The sequence below is a fragment of the Ammospiza nelsoni genome, chromosome 7 (assembly GCF_027579445.1).
Source record: "Ammospiza nelsoni isolate bAmmNel1 chromosome 7, bAmmNel1.pri, whole genome shotgun sequence".
Taxonomy (NCBI): Eukaryota; Metazoa; Chordata; class Aves; order Passeriformes; family Passerellidae; genus Ammospiza; species Ammospiza nelsoni.
In genome coordinates, this window is record NC_080639.1 from 7,169,486 (window position 1) to 7,191,026 (window position 21,541).

A 21,541-nucleotide genomic window follows, 5' to 3' on the forward strand; every position below is an offset into this window, starting at 1 on the left:
TTAAGTCTGCTATTGATTCATCCATTGGCCTTTACCAGATGATTTAATTTCTTAGCTTTGTGTCCAAAAGTCAGGAGTACCTAGCAACAATGTTGTAAAGATTAATTAGGTTAGACCTGTTAGACCTGACTTTTCATTACTGGCGTCTACTGGAAAACATCAGAAGTATTCAAATTGCTATTTAAATTGATAAAGCATAAAATGCTACATAATTTAATTATATATCTATAGTAATATTCTACACAAAGCATCGGCCTTCCATTATATATTTTTTTAATATCAAATGTAATATTTCTACTCAAAGCAAAGATGTTTTCTCATGTAGTTGCGCTGCAAAATAAGAATCATAGAATGGTTTGGGTTGGAAGGGATCTTAAAGATGATCTCATTCCAAACCCCTGCCATGGGTAGGGAACCTTCCACTAGAGCAGGAACTCTGTCCAGCCTGGCCTTGAACACTTCCAGGGATGGGGAACCCACAGCCTCTCTGAACAGCCTGCTCCAGTGCCTCACCACTTCCACAGTAAAGAATTTCCCTCTAATATCTGATCTAAACTTATCCTCCTTCAGCTTAAAGCCATTTAAGAACAAATACTACTACTTTTTTTGTTCCTCGCCTACACACCCACAGCTAACACAAAAGCATCCCATTTTTAATTTCATGTTCTTTTTTTTAGTCATTTTAGATGTTCTAGAAGTTTCAATCAGTAACAATCACAGAATTTGTAATTTATATACAGCCAAGCAAGTGGAATGAAGTCACTGAGCCAGTTAGTGAGTTTTTGTGTGTTGTGTATTTGTATTATCTGAATTATCACTGTAATGAGGTTACACACAGACTTTTAACAAAGCTCTTGGTCAATGTCAATGTATGTACTAAAGCACCCCACAGTTTTGTCACCAATTTTAATGACAGCAGTATTAAGCTCCTGTTGTCACACCACTTTTGCAGCAACTTTATATAGCAACTACAGGAATATAGGTAGATTTCCCAGCAGGAAAATTTATTGCCTATTAGATTATAAAAATGTCTGCATTCACCAATCTAACAGCAAGCATCACAATAACATTGAAATTCAAGTTTTGTCAGGAACAGCACAGCTCTTACAGGTGTGGCAAAAGGAAATGAACAAGAAAGTAAGGCTAAGAATTATTTTTAAAACACACAACTTCTATTTGCTCAATGATTTATTAATTATTAACATTTAAATAGCTTTCTATATTTATTCCAAATACAAGTTTAGGGTAAGAAACAGCACTTCAGATGTGGGTCAAGATCAGCTCTGGTTCTTTTAAAGTCAATTCTCTGTTCAGTACAGAGTTTAATTTACTAATCACTATAGGGCTTTCAGACAGGAATGAAAATCACAAAATTATTTGGGTTGGAAAGGACCCTAAAGATCATCATGTTCCAAGCCCCTGCCACGGGCAGGAACCACTTTCCACTAGATGACGTTGCTCAGAGCTCCATCCACCCTTGGTATGGGGCATCCACAGCTTCTTTGGGCAGCCTGTACTACTGCATTTGTATTTTAAATTTTCCTAGTAAAGAACTGTTATTCCTACTCCCATATCTTTGCCTGAGACCCCCTTAATTTCAAAATTACAATAATTTGGAGGGGGTTTGCATTTGCCATTTCAAGAGAGGCTCCTGCCTTCCTTAGCAGACACCTGTATTTTCAAACCAAGACAGCTGTAGGGCTTCTGTTGGGCCTTCAGGTTTAACTATCTTTGTTTACCTACAGAGCCTTTTTTTGGCAGGTATGCACAAGCTCCAGGGCTCTGATCTACTTTCTACAGCCTGTGTTACACTTCTGTCCTAGATAAATGGGGTAGCACCAGTGGTTACAGTTGCCAATGTACAAAAATAACCTATTAGAGGTTACTTTGTCTTCTCCCTTTCTGTCATGAGAGCCCAGGGGAATAGCAAGTCCCTCTTTAAATACAACAGCTTTTACAATCCGTCCATTAAAGACTAAAGAAAAACAATCCCTGCCCAAACTTACCTTAAAGAGCAGAAAATTCAAATCAAGGAACATCCAAAAAATTAAGGGGTTTCCTCCATTCTAGGAATCACATTTACCAGCCAGTGGGGATCTTTAATACAAGATATTAATGCAAGTTAGAGGTTTACATGTGACAAGAGTGAAATGGTAGATTTTTGTAAATAAAATGTATGCCAAAAAGCAAGCTAGTGGAGAAGAATGACATGAGTACCACCCAAATTGTCACACCTATGATCAAGCTGGGGAAAAGTTTGAAAAACCACTACAGTTTTCTTCCACATTTCCATCTGTAATTTTTTTTCATTTGACAAAGAAATATGGATTTTTTTGAGGATGTAAAAACCCCCAGTTGTTTCACACAGCACAGAAATACATAACTCAGACCAGAGATGGAGTATGATATGACAAAATTCTATCCCCATATGCTGTGGGAAACCCTGTGGGTGGAGAAAGGCAGAAGGACAGGACAAGGCTGTGAACACTAAGGAGTGTTCAAATAACTGCAGCTAAGAAGTGAAGTTCAGTGGTTATTAAGGTTGCCATAATAAAATTATGTGCAGCCATCAAACTTACATGACACAATAAAAACATGTGGGATGAATCTGCATCTTTAGCTGTTTAAGTAGCCTAATTTAAGTTCTTCTTTGAAATAATATGCAGAAAATTTTGCTTTTAGGGAAACCTGGTACAATAGTTTTCCTACAGGAAGCATGAGTACTTAAAAAGTACTTATTTCCTAATGATTTGCTCTCTAGGTAAACAGTGCATGACTTCCTTTGCTGAAGCAGAGGACTAGATAGCAAAGAATTTCCTTCTATAGATGAGTCAAGCAACTTGGATTTTGTGTATTTAAAATTTGTTTTTTCAACTTAAGTACTACTGTTAAGAGTTATAAAGCAGAATGTAAAATAAAGCCACAACTTTAAGGATTTCTAACAAGTAATAAAATCATTAATCAGAAAATCGATATCAATCATCACCAGCTGATTTCCTTACACAGATTAGTTCTACTGCATTTAGAACTTTACACATACATTTTTTTAGTGATAAAATGTTTAGGGGTTTGCTGGTGTTGAAGTTGTTGTAATGTTTAGCTACTTTTAATTTTTTAAAGGATGTTAATAGCATAACTATCTTTTAACATGGTTGAAAAAAGTTTGGCTTATATATATATATAATGTATAATGAGTTATACCTATATCTTCCAAGTTTGTTTTGTTTTCCCTGCAATATTTTTTTGACCTTGATAATGAAAATGTTAATGATCAGGCAAGTGTTATTCACACAAAATAATCATGTCTAATGCAGAAAAATCTTTTCCCTTCATAGTGTTCGTGTCAAAAGTAGTCTCTTGTTTATCTTGCTGAATTAACAAGGAATTAACAAGGAATGCCATTAGCAAAGTAGCATCAGAGATTTTATCTGCTTCAATTAATGAAGCTCATTGTTTAGAGTTGGACAGAAAACAGCCATTACATCTTATAAAAAATTGTGAAGTTTTAATATTAAGATGAAGCCAAGAACACTCGGTGCTGCTCACAAAGAGTCATTGACTGGTACTCCAAACACTAGATGGCCTTTTTGGTAGGACATTCATCCTGTCAGTGAAACTTGAATGGAACTGAAATGGAAATCTTCAACACTTGAGAGCTGTTCTTCAGCGAGCTTCAGGTGATTTTGAAATTGTGGTTAAGAATGTGGGATGGAAAAGGAAGAAAGGAATTGTTTTTACAAGACACAAAGGAAAGAAATGTTCCTAATTAAGATGTTAGCAAGATAGTAAATTAATTCCATCAAATCTATTCATAATGACATCCAAATCTAGTTTTCAACCATTAGTTTAAGTCTAAATTACATACAAGTTTCTTCTAAAGTAAATCAGAAAACATGGCTATATCATCCTGAACCTTATTTATGGTCCACATATTGAAATTCATTTAATATAAAATAATTAATCAATTACTTTAATAGGCAATCAGAATGGAAACTTTTGGTTACTTTAAAAGTAGTGATAAAGGAGCACTAAAAGCTTAGGAACAGCTTTGGAGTTCAAGCAGAATGGTTATTTCAGTAAAAAATGTAGAGAACAAAGAGAAAATATGATTAAAGAATCCCCTAAGCTTTCAGTCTGCCTTGTTATTGAAGAAAAAAAGAATTAAACACATTGAAGAGACAGTTTAGGTCAATCTGGGTCATTCTTTGACTCTGGAGTATACCATTAAAAAAAAAGGTTTTTTCTGAGTGTGCCTATGTGGGTATATTCCAGGATGCCACCTCTTTTTCCAGAGAAGTCTTTCTACTTTTTGAAGCCCTGGTTTTCGAGTCATTTCAGCTATCCTTCAAATGTTAATGCCTCTGTCTCAGTCCTCACAGCAAAAAAAAAAAAAATATCCCAAAAGTACAATTTTCTTAGCTGACACATGTAATACCTCATTACAAACCTGGATAACAGTTCTTTCCCATCCACACTATTTACAAGTTCACTTTACTCTGTCACCTGAAATTTGCATTCTCTCCCACTCCACAAATGTAGCCTCTGGAGTCAGAATTTATGTAAATAAAATATTGTATGGAATTTTTTTAACTTCATCAGGCTGATCTTACTAATTTTTATTATTCACTTGACCAAAGGAAAATAAAAACCTAAGAACCTGGGCAGATTAAAAGCCCGTCAGGTCCAGTATCCTGTGTGTCTCTATCCTGTGGCCAAAGAAGGGAGTGCTGAGGAAGAACATGAGGATGAGCAGATATCACTGCTTCTGCAGAGTGCACTCTCACACCCCAACAGCTGCAGCTCAGGGACATTGTCTTGCATTTAATACCTGTTGATCTACTTGTCTTTCATAAGTGTGTCAGAAATCTGAATCTATGCAAACTTCTAGGATCCTGCAGCAAAGGCTCACTTAGCTTAACTGTGCCTTGGACACAGGAATTTAAAGGAATAACATAGGTCATATCCTGCCTCAATATTTTGAGAGAAAAAGGAAAGTTGGGTCTCTCCTTGTGAGTGGAATGGAAGTTATTAGGCAGCTCCGGGCTGGTTGAGTCAAACTAAAGACATAAAAAGAGACAGGGCTTGGACAGCTTAATCTTCCTTCCCTTCCTTCCGGGAACTGCTTCCAGCACACAAATATCAAGTACAGTTCTGTTCAATATTTTTATTGACGACATGGATGAGGGTTTAGAGTCTTTTATTAGCAAATTTGCAGATGACACTAAATTGGGAACGTGTGTAGATCTGCTAGAGGGACGTAGGGCACTGCAGAGAGATTTGGAACAGTTGGATGGATGGGCAGAATCAAATGGGATGAAGTTCAATAAGTCCAAGTGCCGAGTACGGCACTTCAGCCACAATAACCCCCTGCACGGATATAAGCTGGGGACGGTGTGGCTGGACAGTGCCCAGGTGGAAAGGGAGCTGGGGGTGCTGGTTGACAGTCGATTGAATATGAGCCAGCAGTGTGCCCAGGTGGCCAAGAGGGCCAATGGCATCCTGGCTAGTATCAGGAACGGTGTGGCCAGCAGGAGTAGGGAGGTCATTCTTCCCCTGTACTCGGCACTGGTGAGGCCTCACCTGGAGTATTGCGTCCAGTTCTGGGCCCCTCACTTTAGGAGGGACATTGAGATGCTTGAGCGTGTCCAGAGGAGGGCAACAAGACTAATAAGGGGCTTGGAACACAAGCCATATGAAGAATGACTGAGGGAGCTGGGGTTGTTCAGCCTGGAGAAAAGGAGACTCAGGGGTGACCTCATCACTCTCTACAACTTCCTGAAGGGTGGCTGTGGTGAGCTGGGGGTCGGCCTCTTTCTCCAGGCAACAACAGACAGAACAAGAGGACACAGTCTCAAGCTGCATCAAGGGAGATGCAAGTTAGAATTAAGAAGGAAGTATTTTACAGAAAGAGTGGTCAGATACTGGAATCATTTACCCAGTGAGGTGGTGGAGTCATCATCCCTCGAAGAGTTCAAAAAAAGACTGGATGTGGCACTTGCTGCCATGATGTAGTTGAATTGTTAGAACATGGGTCGGACTTGATGATCTTACAGGTCTCTTCCAGCCTTGAATTTCTGTGATTCTGTGATTCTGTAATGCTAGTGATATGGTAAGGTAAAAAAATGGTATGAAGAGGAAAAGTATTCGCCAGAATTTTTTTTTTCAGGATGTGGGATTCTGTGTTGATCATGTTCCACTTCATCTTTACCCTACTTATAGAAGGATCTCTTCATGATGAACAGTAAGAGCAGGTACTACTTACAAGCCTAACTACACTAATCTATAAAATAATTTTCCTACTCTATTTGCTGTTTTATGATCCTGAGTAGAATTTATAATGGTTTCCTTCCTGAACTCTGTGGAACAAAACAAAACTTGTTATGCTTCCTGGCACAAATGGTAACATTAATATTTCATTATGCTTGTGGAAATGACACATTAACAAAATCTATACATAAGATGCTACAAGAACTCTGAAATAAAATTTGACTTTTACCCTCTTTGATTTTACTTTTTGAGGCTGTAGGCTTGGCATTTGCAACAAGAGAAATTTTTGTGCATTTTTGTAAAGTAGCTCTCCTGAATGACTACTGAAACAAACCTGTAGAGAAAGAGAAAAATTGTGAGACAGATGAACTGCATTTTTGCAGTAGACTGTTAAAATCTGAAGTACAAAATAGATAGTTGAGTATTCTGGCAAAAAAACCCAAAAACCCAACATATTAAGATCAGTCATAATAACCACTGAAAAATTTTAACCTTTTACTTCACATCTGCCACCTAAAATAGAGAAAGAAAACCACATTTCAGGTTTCAAAGGACTTGAAAGCATTACAGAAACTCACATTAACAGCATTTCTCAAAGAAGAGCTCATATTTTCTTATTTCTTTTTGAGAGTCCTGACCCTTAAAGGCTTTTTCAGCTTTTACTGAAAGGTTAACTTCTCTCAGGCTGGTTTTTCTGAAGTGAAGGTATACTTAAAAGGAAATAATAGACAAGTGGTGGAGAAAAACTGCCTTTGGTGACTGATGGTCTGTACTAACTGCATAGTTATTCATCACTCCTTTGCAGAGCAGCCAGCCTGAATAGAAGGTGTTTCATACATAGGCATTTTTGTTAAAGAGTTCTTGTAGTCTCTTGATAGTGTTCCATTTCTTGATGAACTTTTCCTAACTCCTACTAAACTGACATAATTTGTCACAGACATGTTTCATGAAAAATCCTTTCCTTAGGATTTTATCTCCTGAGAAGCTGAGAGGCCTCAGGAGCAAAATGTAAACAATGATTATCTGCTGCTGTGGAATGCAACAGGTGCATCTGTGATTGGTCCCATGTGGTTGTTTCTAATTAATGGCCAATCACAGTCCAGCTGGCTCAGACTGGTCAGTCACAAGCCTTTGCTATCATTCCTTTTCTATTCTTAGCCAGCCTTCTGATGAAATCCTTTCTTCTATTCTTTTAGTACAGTTTTAATATAATATATATAATAAAATAATAAATCGGCCTTCTCAAACATGGAGTCAACATTCTCATCTCTTCCCTCATCCTGGGACCCCTGCAAACACCATCTCAATACTTGGTTTTACACCAAGCTACATGAACAACTTGTATATGTGTGTGTATATATATATATATATATATATATACACACACATATATATAATCTTTTTCTGCTTTTGCTAACACATGACTGCAGAGAAGTTCAAGTCCACCTGGAGAACAGAAACCTGGGCACAAATGGGAGTGAAATTCAAATCCTACTTATGTAACACAGACTCAAGTACTGCCAGATCTTCCCCATACCAGTCCCCCAGGGTACTGCCTTTGGCTACTAAATATTTCAGTCCCTGTTCCTCAGTGCTCTTCATTAAGCACAATCCCTGACACACTATAAAGGCACACATCTTTAGATCAGTCAACCTGTCTTCTCATTTATATGGATTGCTCACAAAGTGAGAGCAGAGAGGAATGCTCTGGTGTTTGTAGGGCCATGCCTTTGGCCTTGGGCATGACTTTGCTTCTGGGGAGATTTCCCTGCAGCAATTTAACAGGATATGCCAGTGGAAACACCACTGGCTCAGCATAGCTTTAGAGACACCAGCAAATTATGCTGCTTGAAATAAAATATTAAACAAGGAGCAGCTGCCTACCCTTCAGGCCAGGGATAAAAGGCAGAGTTTGAAAAAGGTTCACAGACTTAATAATATTATTAGCAGCAACCATTTGTCCTCTATTTGCAGTCTTTAGCAGTCTGGACTGGGCTTCCATATTACACCTTATCAGAGTTAGATCACTAACTCAGTCCCCCAAACTCCAAAGAGTTGAGGATCTGGCTGTGTTTCTAGGCTTGACCATGATGCATCCTCTGCTCTTACCTAACACACTGCATAGATGAAGCTGGTCAAGAAGGATGCAGCATGGCTTTAATGGATGCTTTGATTTGTATGCCAAAGGAATACAGGAAGAAATTATATGTAAATGTGTGCTTAGGATATATACTTCCCCTTACAGTGGAAAGCCCTCTGCAGCAGTACAGTTATGAAGAAACAAGGCACAAAAACATGTACTATTGACTCCCAGCACCTCTGGCTTCACCCTATTCCCACACACAAGTAACTGCACTTTGTTTGGCCAATAGGGTCTAGCACTTCCAATGTGTTACAAACTGGCAGATGCAGAAATTCAGAGCAAACTGACACCCTCCAGCAAAGCTTGGCTCACTAACAACCAGGTCACAGTATGCGTGTAACTACAGCACTTTGGGCAGGAATGACCTGTTAGCTTGCTGTACACAGCCTTCAGCATGCTCTTGCTTCACATTTAGTCCAACTACTATAGCAACACATTTAAAATGCTATATACCTAATCTGCCTCTGCCATCACTCCTTAATCCTGCCATCCTAGGAAAATCCCTCAAAACCCACAGTAATTGGCAAGCTTAAAATTCCTTAGGCCTTCACAGATGATCTCAGCAATGAGCTCAGTACACAAAACTGAGAATCCTTGTGGACTCTACACTCTTCATGATATTAAGTTCTGGAAGCGGCCTTGCTGCAAATTCATTCTTCCTCATAAAATAACATTTCAAGATTTTGTCTGAACTTCACTAGCTTTTTGAAATCTCACTTTCCAGTCAGGATTCCACTTATGACAGATTTTCTAGGCATGTTACTGGGTATGAGAGCAAAGAAGTTAATATCTGCATCCTCATTCAGGATGTGGGACACAGGTACACAACCAGGCTGGAAAAGAGGACCAATCGCTCACCATCAGCATTGCTGAGACTCTATTTTTCTTCCAGAATATTCCTTCCCCACCACCAGATAATGCAAAGTCTAAAAGATGAAAAACAAACTGATAAGAACAAAGGAGTGGGTGTTTTTCAGCCAAAACCTCTCCATGAAGGTAATGGCATGGAGGAGAAATATATGCCACCAAAGGGAAATGGGAGCAGGTCATAGTACACGGCAGGATGGCTGGAGTATCTTGCCCTATTGCTCAGGGTGTGAATTACCCTGAGCTTGTGACTCCTAACTGCTTCAGAAAGGGAAAAGCCAGCAGAAGTTTGTCACAGCATATGCCACAGCACAGCAGTTGAGACAGCCACCATATATAGAGCATCACCACACAATTTCAGAAAGCTTCAGCTCATAAAGAGTAACACCTCACCACTTCAGAAGACTTCACGCATCTGCCCTTGTCCTTCAGCCCAGCCTTTTATCCCCTCCTGTTGATGCACTGCACCTGTGTGCCCTCTGTTCCCTTTGGTGGTTGGTCAGTGCCATGTGTCTCGTTACCTTCAATGCTGCTCACCTGCTTCTCACAGCTGTGACCAATTGGGGATAAGGCTCAGCCACAGCCCCACTCCCAATCACCACAAACTATGCCTACAGGAGTAGGCAAGGGTTTAAGTGTGTTTTGGCACAAATGGTGGTGAAATAGTCCCCCTGCAGGATGCTAGTCCCTCCCAAGTCATCATGGACAGGAGCTGCCTGTTCCAAGGGGTCCATGTACCACAGAGTGCTTTGATAAGAGTCTGGCATATGCAGTGCCATTTAAGCTTTAGACTATTCTCTGCACTTGTGTCAAGGATGAGATCAACTCTCCTGAATTCCATTGCCCCAAATAGCAAAATGCACTTCCAAAAAGGCTTATTAGAACTTCACACAATGGTATTATTATTTCCCTCTCTCTGTTTTAAATACCTCCTCATGCATTTCACTGTCACACTTGCATTTCTCATCACCATACTACATTCATGATTCACAGTCATCCAGTCACCAACTGGTGCATAGAGTTATTTCCAACTTCTCTGTTATTTTCAACCACAGAACATAGAGCTTGAAGCAGAGGCATTATTAGAGTTAGATATTAGCTCACAATACTTTGATTTTCTCCCCCATTTCTCTTACTCCTCAAAGTCATCTGGTAAAGGCAGGTTGAAATGTGATGTAATTAGCGTATTAATTAGGCTTCAGTTCTCCACTTCAGTTAAATTACCAGCCTAAGAATCAACTACCAATTTTCAGTGCATTTTACAATCTAGCTCAACCCTCTAATATATGCATCTTTCAGAGAGCAAGGCTGGTTTTTCAAAGTCAGCTATCTGGAATGTCTGGTTATCACTTTTCAGATGGGAGCCAGCTCTTTTGCATCAATAAGTACAGGCAGTACCTAGACAAAAATAATAGTGGAAGGAAATAGATACAGAGATGTACTGCCTTATGAGCTCTTTGAATATGTACAAGCTGCTTTGTGTAATAATTAGTAATTACAGTACACATTTCTTACGGTATACCCATAGAACAGGTTCTGCTGAATTTCTTGAGAGACAAAACAGAAGAATCATAACATTAAAAATTACTTTACTGCATTTGCATTGATATGTAGCTTATTCAAAACCTGAAGATCCAGAAATACCATAAATACTTTCAGCCAAGGAAGTAGAGAAAACATCCAGCTCCTGCCACACCTTTAAAGAAGTCTTCTACTCTCAGCAAAGCATGCAAGACAAATACAGGAAATCATCTGTGAACTGAAATCCCAGTTTAAAACTAATTCACAATTATCTTCTCTTCCATCCTGTAATGAACAGTATTAACAACTTGACATCATCATGGAAATGCCTGCTTTATAAGAAATAGTGTCTATGAATATTCAAGACAGATCTAATGCTTATGACACAAATGGACACACTAAATAATATATATATATATATATATATATATATATAAAGATAATAATTCTGCATATAAACATCTGCAGTGTGTTTGGATTTCAGAGAGAAAAGAGCAGCACAGATTTTTTTTGTCCAGTAGGGACCCCTGGTGTTTAAGGCAGCTACAACAAGGATCAACATCCCTAGCAGAAAATGAATTTATTACTGTGGAGTCAGCTGCCTTTGTGCATCCACATCTATTGCATCTTCCTCTTTGAGATCAAGGAACAATACCTAGCTGTGTTCTTAAGTTTAATTACGAGTGTCTTGCAGATTTGTCTTAGTCTTGCAAAAGCTTACACAGCACACCCCATACTCATACGGGCCAGAAGCTGGAACAAAGCACCTGGTTATTCTAAGGGGAGGATGCTGGGGCTTGTATGCAAGCAGATTTTGCTAAGGCCTTGCAAATTTCCTGATGTGAGGCTGAATCACCCCAAACTGGGCCAAGAGACACTTCTGAGACAAAGTCCAAAAAATTGGTATTTGTTCTATTCAGTGCACTGGGTGGTGGAGATCACTGCTCCTAACAGTGCACACCTGGGCACACAGCAAATCACAATATATGGCTACATTCATAGTTTTCCTTAGAAAAGGGTTTTCTAAAAAAAACTAGTCTTAATTACAATATTTCTTAATTGCAAATACACTACAAGCGTTTCTTGGTCTATCAGCTTTTGCTACACTATGTTGTAAATGCCTTAAAATTAATAACCTAAAATTACCCCTTGTGAGTCTTACTACAATGCGTCTTTCATAGTTCTATTTCTCCAAAGTGTCTAGTCTTATTTATAAGGCCACTCTTCAAAACCTGTTTTTAGTTCTATTTCTCTCTTAACAATGTCTGTCCTATTCTATGGCATTTCTAAGTCAGCATTCCTTATCTCAAGGTTTGCATAAAGATGCACACTGTGTGAGCTTTCTGTTAGCTTTTGAGAATTTTCTATAAATCCATTTTCCACAGTTATGAAAATTATTTCCTAAAACCCATCACTATCATTAGCATATGCAAGGCACAGTGCATGCCGATGGTGGCACTGAGGAAGGCTCTGTGTCTTCCTCGGGGGTCTCCTGGGGAAGGCTGGATGTCTTCATCACCGTGCCCTTTTCACCTTTCTCCTTTAGGCATGTGCAGTCTGTTGTTAGCTGTTCTATTGATTTCCTCACTGGAAAAACTTGCTTGAAACTTGTTTGCAAAGTTTTGGCAAGGTTTGTCCTTCATTTTTTGCGAGTTTCGTTCTCTATTTCTTGCCAAGTCTCATCTAGCTTCTACATTGGTTACAATGCTTCTTGTTCTTGCCCGAGTATGCCTAGGCATGGTGCTTTTAACCCTTTCAAGGCTCTCTGCATTCTTGCAAGATACCCTAAGAGCCTTGTCTTTCACAGAGGCAGCTACGGGGAGCCAATACAGCTTGAAAACAGCCATGAAATTTTATGTAATTGCTGGCCTGGGCCACAGACGTAAAGCTCTCCATCACTTCCTTTGTGGTCAACTTCATCAAAATAACTGATAAGGCCTTAACAAAGAACAAATTAATCAACTTCTGCATCATTATTGCTTTAAGGTAACTGCTATGAAGCACAGTCCACTTGTAGCCATGGGTAACAAAGACTCAAAGACCTCCCTATACCTCTGAACAAGATCTCTTTATTACCAGAAATCAACTCCTCTTTACACCCTTAATTTCCACCAGACACAACCCAAACCAAACAGAGGCCTAAGAGAACTTAACAGAAAGAGGGCACACATTGGCTGGCTCAGCTGCAGTGCTGCTGTCCACACATCCTACCACCCCATCAGCTGCAGGTAGTGTGTGGGGTATTCTGCCTTTTTTAGATTACCTCGATTTTATATCTCATTCCTGTTAGAAAACTGCCTCTGGCATTCCCAGAAATAACTCAAGCTCTTGCAGCTCCTAACAGCCTTCTCTGCTTCTTGAACTGCCAAGGCATTTGTAGACCTCTTTACGTGGCTGCCTTTGGTCTGTGCTGCGTTCTGGGGGACTATCAGGAGGATCTTCTCAGAGTCATCAGATCCCTCCAGCATAAGTTTGAGGAATAATATAAGAGGAGAAGTATTGTAGTAGTATCTCCTTATTCTATAAGCCAGCACAGAGCATTGTTAGCAAACTGAAAAGCATTTCTGGTAGAATTTAAGTTAACAGTATCTCACTTTGCAAAAAAATGTTTCACATGCTTACAGAGGCTTCCATTGTCTGAAGGGACCTACAAGGAAGAGGATTCTTCTTCGGGAACCTCAGTGATAGGACAAGAACAGGTTCAAAATGAAAGGATGGAAATAGATATCTGGAAGAAATTATTTATTGTGGGGGTGGCAAGGCACTGGAACAGATTGCCCAGAGATGCTGTGGACTCCCCATCTCTGGAAGAGTTGGAAGCCAACGCAGCGCTTGGAACAACCTCGTCGAATGCAAGGTGTCCATGCACATATCAGGGGACTTGGAATGAGATGGTCTTTAAGGTCCCTTCCAACCCAAACCAGGCTGTGGTTCTCTGACTGTGTACCAGCTGTGGAACATTGCAAAAGGTACACTACAGAGAATACAAGAAAACATGGGCATTAAGTCGTTTGGGAATAAAGGGGGAAGCAGCTTCACCTTGTCTCCCTTTTCTTCATTTTACCTTTTTGGAAAAAAATAAACCCTATATATATTTAACTCTAATATTTCCCATTTTTCCAATGTTTCCCACACTTCCCGACAAGCAGGTCCCTCTTAGAGCCAGACAGGCGCTGCTGCACGGCCTGCAAAGACGCCTTTTCTATTTAAAGGCTCCTTCAGTTACGCCAGGACGGCCCGGGGGGGGCCGGGGCACCCGAGGCACCGCGGTACCGCCCCCGGGGCCGCGTCACGGGCGGCCGGCGCTGCACGGCACGGCGCGGCGCGGCACGGCGCGGCACGGCACGGCACTGCCGGCAGTCGCGCCATGCACTCCCTCGCCCAGGAGATCCGCAGCTTCTCCAGGGCCAACCTGCGCAAGCAGCGCACCCGCGTCACCACGCTGACCGGCCGCAGGATCGTCGAGACGTGGCGCGGCGCCTGCCTGCACATGGAGGAGGAGGAGGAGGCGGCGCCCGGCGGCGGCTTCGTGCAGGACCTGAGCGCTGACCTGCAGGTCGGAGTGGTGAAGCCCTGGCTGCTGCTGGGTGAGTGCGCTGGGAGAGGGGGGTGCGGTGCTCCAGCTCGGCGCAGACACGGGCACGCTCTGTCTCTCTCCGCAGGGTCGCAGGATGCTGCTCACGACCTGGAGACGATGAGGAAGCACAAGGTAGCGTTTCGTGGGCATCTCGCATCATGCGCGCTGCGCGTTTCTCCTGTACATTAAAAATTCTGGAATATCCTCTAGCGAACCTCAGGAAAAATGCATTCCACTTGTATTTTCAAGAGGCTGCTCCGTTTGCAGGTGGATGGGTTTCTGTTGGCTTCACGAGAAGCTGAAATGCTTTCAGAGCATCCCAGAATCTTCCAAGGCACTTCTGGAGATTCTCTAGTGCAAACCCCCTGCCAAGGCAGGGTCACCCCGAGCACGTGGCACAGGGACGTGTCCAGGTGGCTTTGGAGTGTCTCCAGACAGGGAGACCCTGTGACCTTCCTGGGCACCTGCTCCAGTGCTTGGCCACCCTCAATCTAAAGAAGTCCTTGCTCATGCTGAGGTGGAACTTCTTACATTTTGGTTCATGGCAATTGCTCGTCATCCTGTTGCTAGGTACCACTGAAAAGAATCTTGCTTCCCTGCAAGAGTGATGATTGTTTAGAGCTGTTTAATGGAACAGATTCCTACACTGCCAGAGATATTTAATTTCGGACACTAAGCAGCACCATTCCCCCTTGCCTTATGTGGATTGATGAAACTAGAAAAACAAAGCAGCTTCTCTAAGTCTGTCCCACATTTTTGTCTTTTTACTCTTCTCTGTTGCAGTAATGGGCTGATAAGGCCTTTGGACAGTGGTGGTTGTGCAGGACAGGGCTTGCACCAGGTTGGCATCTGGTGCCATCTAAATGTCATTTTACTGTAACCTTAAATAATCCACAACCTGGTTATAGCCTGGACAGAGCAGAGATGGCAGGAGGCCAGAGGTGGTGTCGCCTGCCAAGAACAGGTGTGGTTTACTCTGAATCCTCCTGCTTCAGCAAATGTTTCTGCTCACTAACTAGAAGGAACGTTAAGATGATGGGTTAGAGCAGGCTTGAAATTTGGGTAATTGCTGGGTGGTCTGTGCTTTCATTCCTACTGCTTTCTCTTCTTTTCCAACCATGTGATGAAAACTCCCTTTTCTGTTGAAAATCCATTTTTTAGTCTGTGTTTGAGCACTGATCTTTTCATTTCCTCTCAGAAAAACCCTGAGATTTATCACAGTATGTATTAGCACACTTCAAAACTTTGCTTGGAGAAAAGCATACCATAGACAACATATGTATGTAAAACTAAACATTGCATCAGTTTAAGGTAGAGTCTGTGTATGCCTAAAGATTAATGCACTTTTGTTACTGCTCGTTTTGCTTGCTATCTTCAGAAAATGCCTTTTTCTTTTTCTTTTATTTTTTTTTACTTAGGTCACTCACGTTCTAAATGTGGCATATGGAGTCCAAAATGCCTTCCTTGATGACTTTATATACAAGACCATTTCCATTCTGGACCTCCCAGAAACTGATATTACCTCCTATTTCCCTGAATGTTTTGAGTTTATTGAGAAAGCCAGGATCCAGGTATGGTCTATTAAAAATTTATGTTAGCAGTTATCCTGTGTAGATTATTTATAACACTACGTAAGAACTAAAGCAGATTCTTTTGTTAAAAGAAAATATGGTGCCAAATGAATAGTTTTAAAGTATTTTTAAATTTTTAAATGTCTTTTTAAGTTTTAGATAGAAATTCCAAGTAATTTCTAAGCATTCCTAGAAGCATAGCACTGCTGTTAATCTTCATTCCCTCCAGCACCTCTTTTTCAGAATGACAGTCTTGCATTTCAGAGAAATGCATCTTGAAAACAGTTGGACCAGGGCTTAATTTGAGGTGACACAACTAACTGCATCCTAAATCCAAGTCACTATCCTTAACAGAAGGAAATGAAGAAAATTTATTTCTCCTTTGGGGATGTTGTTTTGGATTAGAAACCAGCCTGGATTAGAAGCAAGAAACAGAGCTTTTACAGTTCTGTGTGGTTTATCATCAGCTGTTCACCATCCTTGTGCTTTTCATTATAGAATCCTTGAAGGGTTTGGGGTGGAAGGGACCTTAAAGATTATCTAGCCCCAAACCCCTGCCATGGGCAGGGACACCTCCCACTAGACCAGGTTGCTCCAAGAAGATGCTGTGAATCCACATACATACCAAGAATATCAGAATGTGTAAGTAGTCTTGGAGCCAAAAGTGATTTAAGTGCTCACAAAATCCTGAAAGGATGTGACGTAGAAAAAAACCTGAAAAACCCTTCTGGGGCTGCTTGCAGAGTTATCTGTAGCCCAACTCAGAGCTGTTCAATTCAGGCTTAGTGTGCAATTTACAACAACCATTGTTTTGGTATCTAAACTCTAACTCAACAACCAAACATTATTAGGTGCTATTTTTCCATATCTGTCTGGTTCATTGTATATGTAGATTGGGATAAAAGATGATCTTGCCCCAGTTTTCTTTGTGTCTCAGTGTTCTTTCCTTCTCTCATTTATAATTTACAAGCTATGTGATAACGTATTATCACTAAATGACCTTTTCAAGGTTTCTAATTACAGTTTCCAGTTCATTTCTAAATGCGAGTTGCCATTCACAACTGCACAATTTTGCTTTCTGCCTCTGGTGTTTGTATCTCAGTTACTGTTTTGTAGGTAAGGAGTTTACAGGAAAACTTTTACAACAACATTAGTAGTTTTCTGATGGAAGAGGTGGATGAAAGAGAAGGTAATTGGTGGAATAGTTCTCCAAGATCAATTCAAAAAGCACATGATAGTGGTACACAGAGAGAGATCTCTAGGTGGTTTAAATTACTTTATTTACTTTGACAATATAGTGTCAAAAGAGCTTCTGATAAATTATGCCATGAAGTTTTCTTCTGCTTAAGTAACCACAGAGACACTCCTGTTTCATCTTCTAAAATGGGGGAGGAAGAGATGTTCACTGGTGAGAGAACATGATATATGGGAAATTATTTCTAGAACATGGTTAAGTCCATGAAGGAAGTATGAGAGCATGTGAGTTTGAGGATGCAAGTGAAGGCTGCACTGTCCATTGCCAGCTGGCTACTTGTAACAGGATTCACTTTTCTAAAACTGTAATGGCTCAAGTCTCTAGACACCATGGCACAAATTCTGATACTGATCAGAGCTCAGCTTTTCTTCTAGGCTCCAACTTGGCAGGCAGGTTTTCCATGACATGTTCAGTGACCCATGTCAGTCATAATACTGTGAATGAGGGATACTTTTGTTATATCTTTAATATCTGATGATAAAACTTCTGAAATCTTGTGTTTCCAAAGAGAAAATCTTTGCTTATTCATGAACATCACTCCTTATTGCTCCCCCTGTCTTTCCTAAGGAAAAAGCCTCAGTTCACTGCAAAGTAAAATGGATCTAAAAGGAATTTCATTAGCCTTCAACTGCACTAAAATCTTTATTCTTCTTTTAAATTTCTTCCCTTGATGAGGCTTTTTGCCCTCTGTGTAGAACCACTGTATAATCACCTTTTCTGCTGGTGGAAGGTGATTTTGTTTCTCTCTCCATAAAAATTTTCAAAAAACCCAACTTGGTCTTGAATCTTGCATGATTCTTGCAAGTCCACAGACCATTTCAGAGTATCAGCATCAGAGCAAGTTCTTGGTAAATAGAGATGAATTTCCTGTTTGCCATTTGTCCCTCACTTTTATTCTGTATTTACAGCTAATACAAAATTAGTTAACAATGACATGCCTAATTCATTTTTGTATGAACTGTAAACAATGTACTTCAGCAAGGAAAGATAAACATTCTCAGGATTAAAGTTGGTTTCATATTATGGCCCAGATTCATTCATGTTCAGTAATTTTCAGGATTAGTGAGTATCACTAAATAATTTGTGGCAGTTTAAAACAAACCAGTTACTTAAAAAGACGCATCAGACTTAAATGTGAAAGAGGGAGGTAAAGAATAAACTGTACAAAGGAAAAGAAAAAAAATTAAGAGAGCAATTTCCAGCAGGCAGTGCATAGGAGATGTGATTTCCATTGCAAGGAAGGCTGTTACTGTTATTTGCTGTGCTGGGATGCAGGAGCTTAGACTCTGTTCCTAGCTCTGTCATAATGTTGTGTCTCATTCTTCTAGTCTCAGCTTGGAATTTCTCCAACAAGGATAATAATAATATTCCATTTCATACTTTTTTTTTCTTGTTATTTAAACTGAAAGATTTTTGGAGCAGAAACCATTTTCTGGTCTGTGTGTCTGTTAAAATACCAGATAATTGTAGCTCCCAAATCTGTAACCTAAACTATTAAGTTCCTGGAAAGGAACCCTGGTGCTTAAAAGACCTTTTTGTCTCTGGATAAAATTCCCATTAAGTAACTTGTATCTGTTAAGGGTAGACAGAACAGGCTGTTTAAAACTAGAATAATTTTGTTGAGCCTCAAGTATCTGAGCACATCATGCCATGTTTGAGTATTGTCATTCAGAATATGGAAGTGCTGAGGGTTTGGAGGTTTCTTTTTGTGTCAAAGGGCTTTTTCAGGTCATAGTGTAACACACAAACAAGACAACATCACAAAGCTTGGGCCTTGCAAACATTGTTTGAGACATGCTAGATTGTCTAGTAGTCTTTGTGTTAATTTGGGCTTGTTATTTCTTAACAAAATCTAAAAAGAACCATTCAGGTGTCTCAAAGGTTGTGAGGGAAACGTTTAAGAAGGATAAAACCCATTAATTTTATACATAATTCAGGATAAGCCTGAATTCAAACCTCAGAAAAAGCATTTGTGAATTTATGGGAGGTTGGATTTTGCACCCTAGTTCCCAGTTAAGGGGCCTGAGTTGTACCAGTGGTGTGGTGGAAAGGTCTGTTGCAAATCACACAATGTCTTTTCTAATTTTTCTGTTCTTGTGCATGATCCCTGTTGCCCAGCATCTTCCCTGCAGAGTGCACAAGGAACATGCAACTGGGACTACAAGATGTTCTAAAATCTGCCTCTGTGCCCAACTCTTTGCTGCCTTGCTATGTTTTTAACCTTTAACAAGATACTGTCAAGGTCCTTTCCATATTGCAAATAAAATCTATTTCAAAACTGGCACTCAATTAGATCAGATGCTTCAGTATCCCAGGTGTCTCTCTGTGATTTGGTTTTTACATTAACAGGCTGCTGTAAGGCCTCAGGAAGAAACACAGAGGATGTGTTTTAGTACTGTGGTATGAATGAAGTTTGATGAATTTGGTAATAATAAAGCACTTTTGGGTAGAAAAATACTTAATTTCATGCTTATATCATGAATACTTAATTTAATTCTTATATCATCCATTGTTTGAATTTACTTATATGTGTAAATATTTGCTTTGAGCTCAGCAAGGAGCTTACAGTAAGTCTTTTGTACAGTAAGAATTTTGTGTAAAGTTTCTTCCACTTGTAATCTACCTAATGAATATCCTTATGTTAATAACTTACATTTCATTTCTTTCTTGGAGGATGGTGTGGTGCTGGTTCACTGTAATGCAGGAGTCTCCCGTGCAGCAGCTGTAGTCATTGGTTTTCTCATGAATTCAGAAAGACTGAGCTTTGCCAGAGCCTTTTCCTTGGTGAAAAATGCGAGGCCTGCAGCTTGTCCAAACCCTGGCTTCATGGAACAGCTCCACAAGTACCAAGAACAGATTTTAAAGGCAAATGGAAGCATAAACAATCATGACTGATCCAAAGAGAGAAGTGAAATGATGTGTTTTGACTATACAGGAAGAGATATTGGATGTATTTTAATGTCATTTTGAAATCCCCTTTCACATGTGCATTTTCAAATCTTTATATATTTTTTTCTTACCCTCCTTTGACTCTGTTTTTTCCAACATGTCATCAAAAGGCCAAATGGTGTTGTACTGACTTCAGAGAAGTTTTGCCTACAACAAGAGCACTAATAAAAAGATACAGCCCAGTTTTCCTTGAAATATTAGAAAACAATAGAATGATGATTTGCTTACTGAACCATCAGAAAATGCAGGTAATAGAGAAAGGAAGTAAAATAACTGAGGTAAGTTGCTTTCTTTCCAAATCTGTGCATTCCTAGTTAGTTGCAAAAACAAGATAATAAAATGTTCATATAATGAAGTACCCTGATATTGGATTTTAAAATTATATTGTAACTATAGAGGATATTACTGAATTTTGTGGGCCAGCCAGCCATTATTTTTTAATTAAAACTATGGTCTTTTGAGGATGCTCAAATGCATAGGGTGCTTTAATGCTTTGTGTATTTCTATTGTTTCTCATCTAGTAGTGATTTGAAGTGCACTAACATGATGAGTCCAGGCTTGGACCTAGCAGGGGTTTTTTTCCTGTACATCCTTTCAGTAGAGATACAAAAAATGTTAATAATGATTTGTCTCTGCTCATGCTACTGGCTTTTCTTACATCTGGTGCTGTCCCCTCACTCCATTCCATACCATATGTAAAGAACAGATCATAGGATGTGTAATTTTGTCTTCCTGAGAGATCTCAGGCTGAAATTACTGTCTTAATAAGCTTTTAAAAATATTGACAAGATTTTAATAGTATTTTGTGGCCTTCACGCCAGCTCTTAATGATTTGATATATTAATATGCAACAAAATAAAGAGATCACTGTGTTTGGATAAATTGTGTGCTAAAGTGATTTTAAATGTTTGGTTTCAAGATTGGTGTTCTGTCCTGATACCAGTAGTTTAACTGTAAGACATTGGTGTGTTTGAACCAAGACCTCTCTTCTTCTCAGCGTGAATTGCTCAAGAACAGGAATTTGTAGGAGCAGTTGTAGTGACAGGACAAGGGGGAATGGATTCAAAGAGAGGGAGTAGGTTGAGATTGGATTATTTACCCAGAGGGTGGGCAGGCCCTGGCACAGGCTGCCCAGAGAAGCTGTGGCCGCCCCATCCCTGGAAGTGCCCAAGGCCAGGTTGGACGGGGCTCACCGGGATAGTGGAAGGTGTTTCTGCCCATGGCAGCGGGTGGAGCTGGATGAGCTTTAAGATCCCTTCCAAGCCAAGCCATTCCACGATTCTATGCTAAACGTTAATGCGGGGATCAGGCAACCATCGCTGTCCGTGGTCACCGACCCCCGTATCGGCGGGGGAGCAGCTCACTGCCTTGTCCCGGCGGCCGCCGGCAGC

The 21,541-nt window shown here is 40.1% G+C and overlaps 1 protein-coding gene across 1 annotated transcript; it reads left to right on the plus strand.

Moving 5' to 3' along the window:
• Positions 1-14,156: 14,156 nt before the first annotated feature.
• DUSP19 (dual specificity phosphatase 19) lies at positions 14,157-21,032 on the plus strand. The gene is made up of 4 exons (XM_059475998.1): positions 14,157-14,385; positions 14,461-14,507; positions 15,794-15,946; positions 19,875-21,032. Exons 1-4 carry the CDS (start codon positions 14,166-14,168, stop codon positions 20,094-20,096), a joined length of 642 nt encoding a protein of 213 aa, XP_059331981.1. The 5' UTR covers positions 14,157-14,165; the 3' UTR covers positions 20,097-21,032.
• The last annotated feature ends 509 nt before the right edge of the window (positions 21,033-21,541 follow it).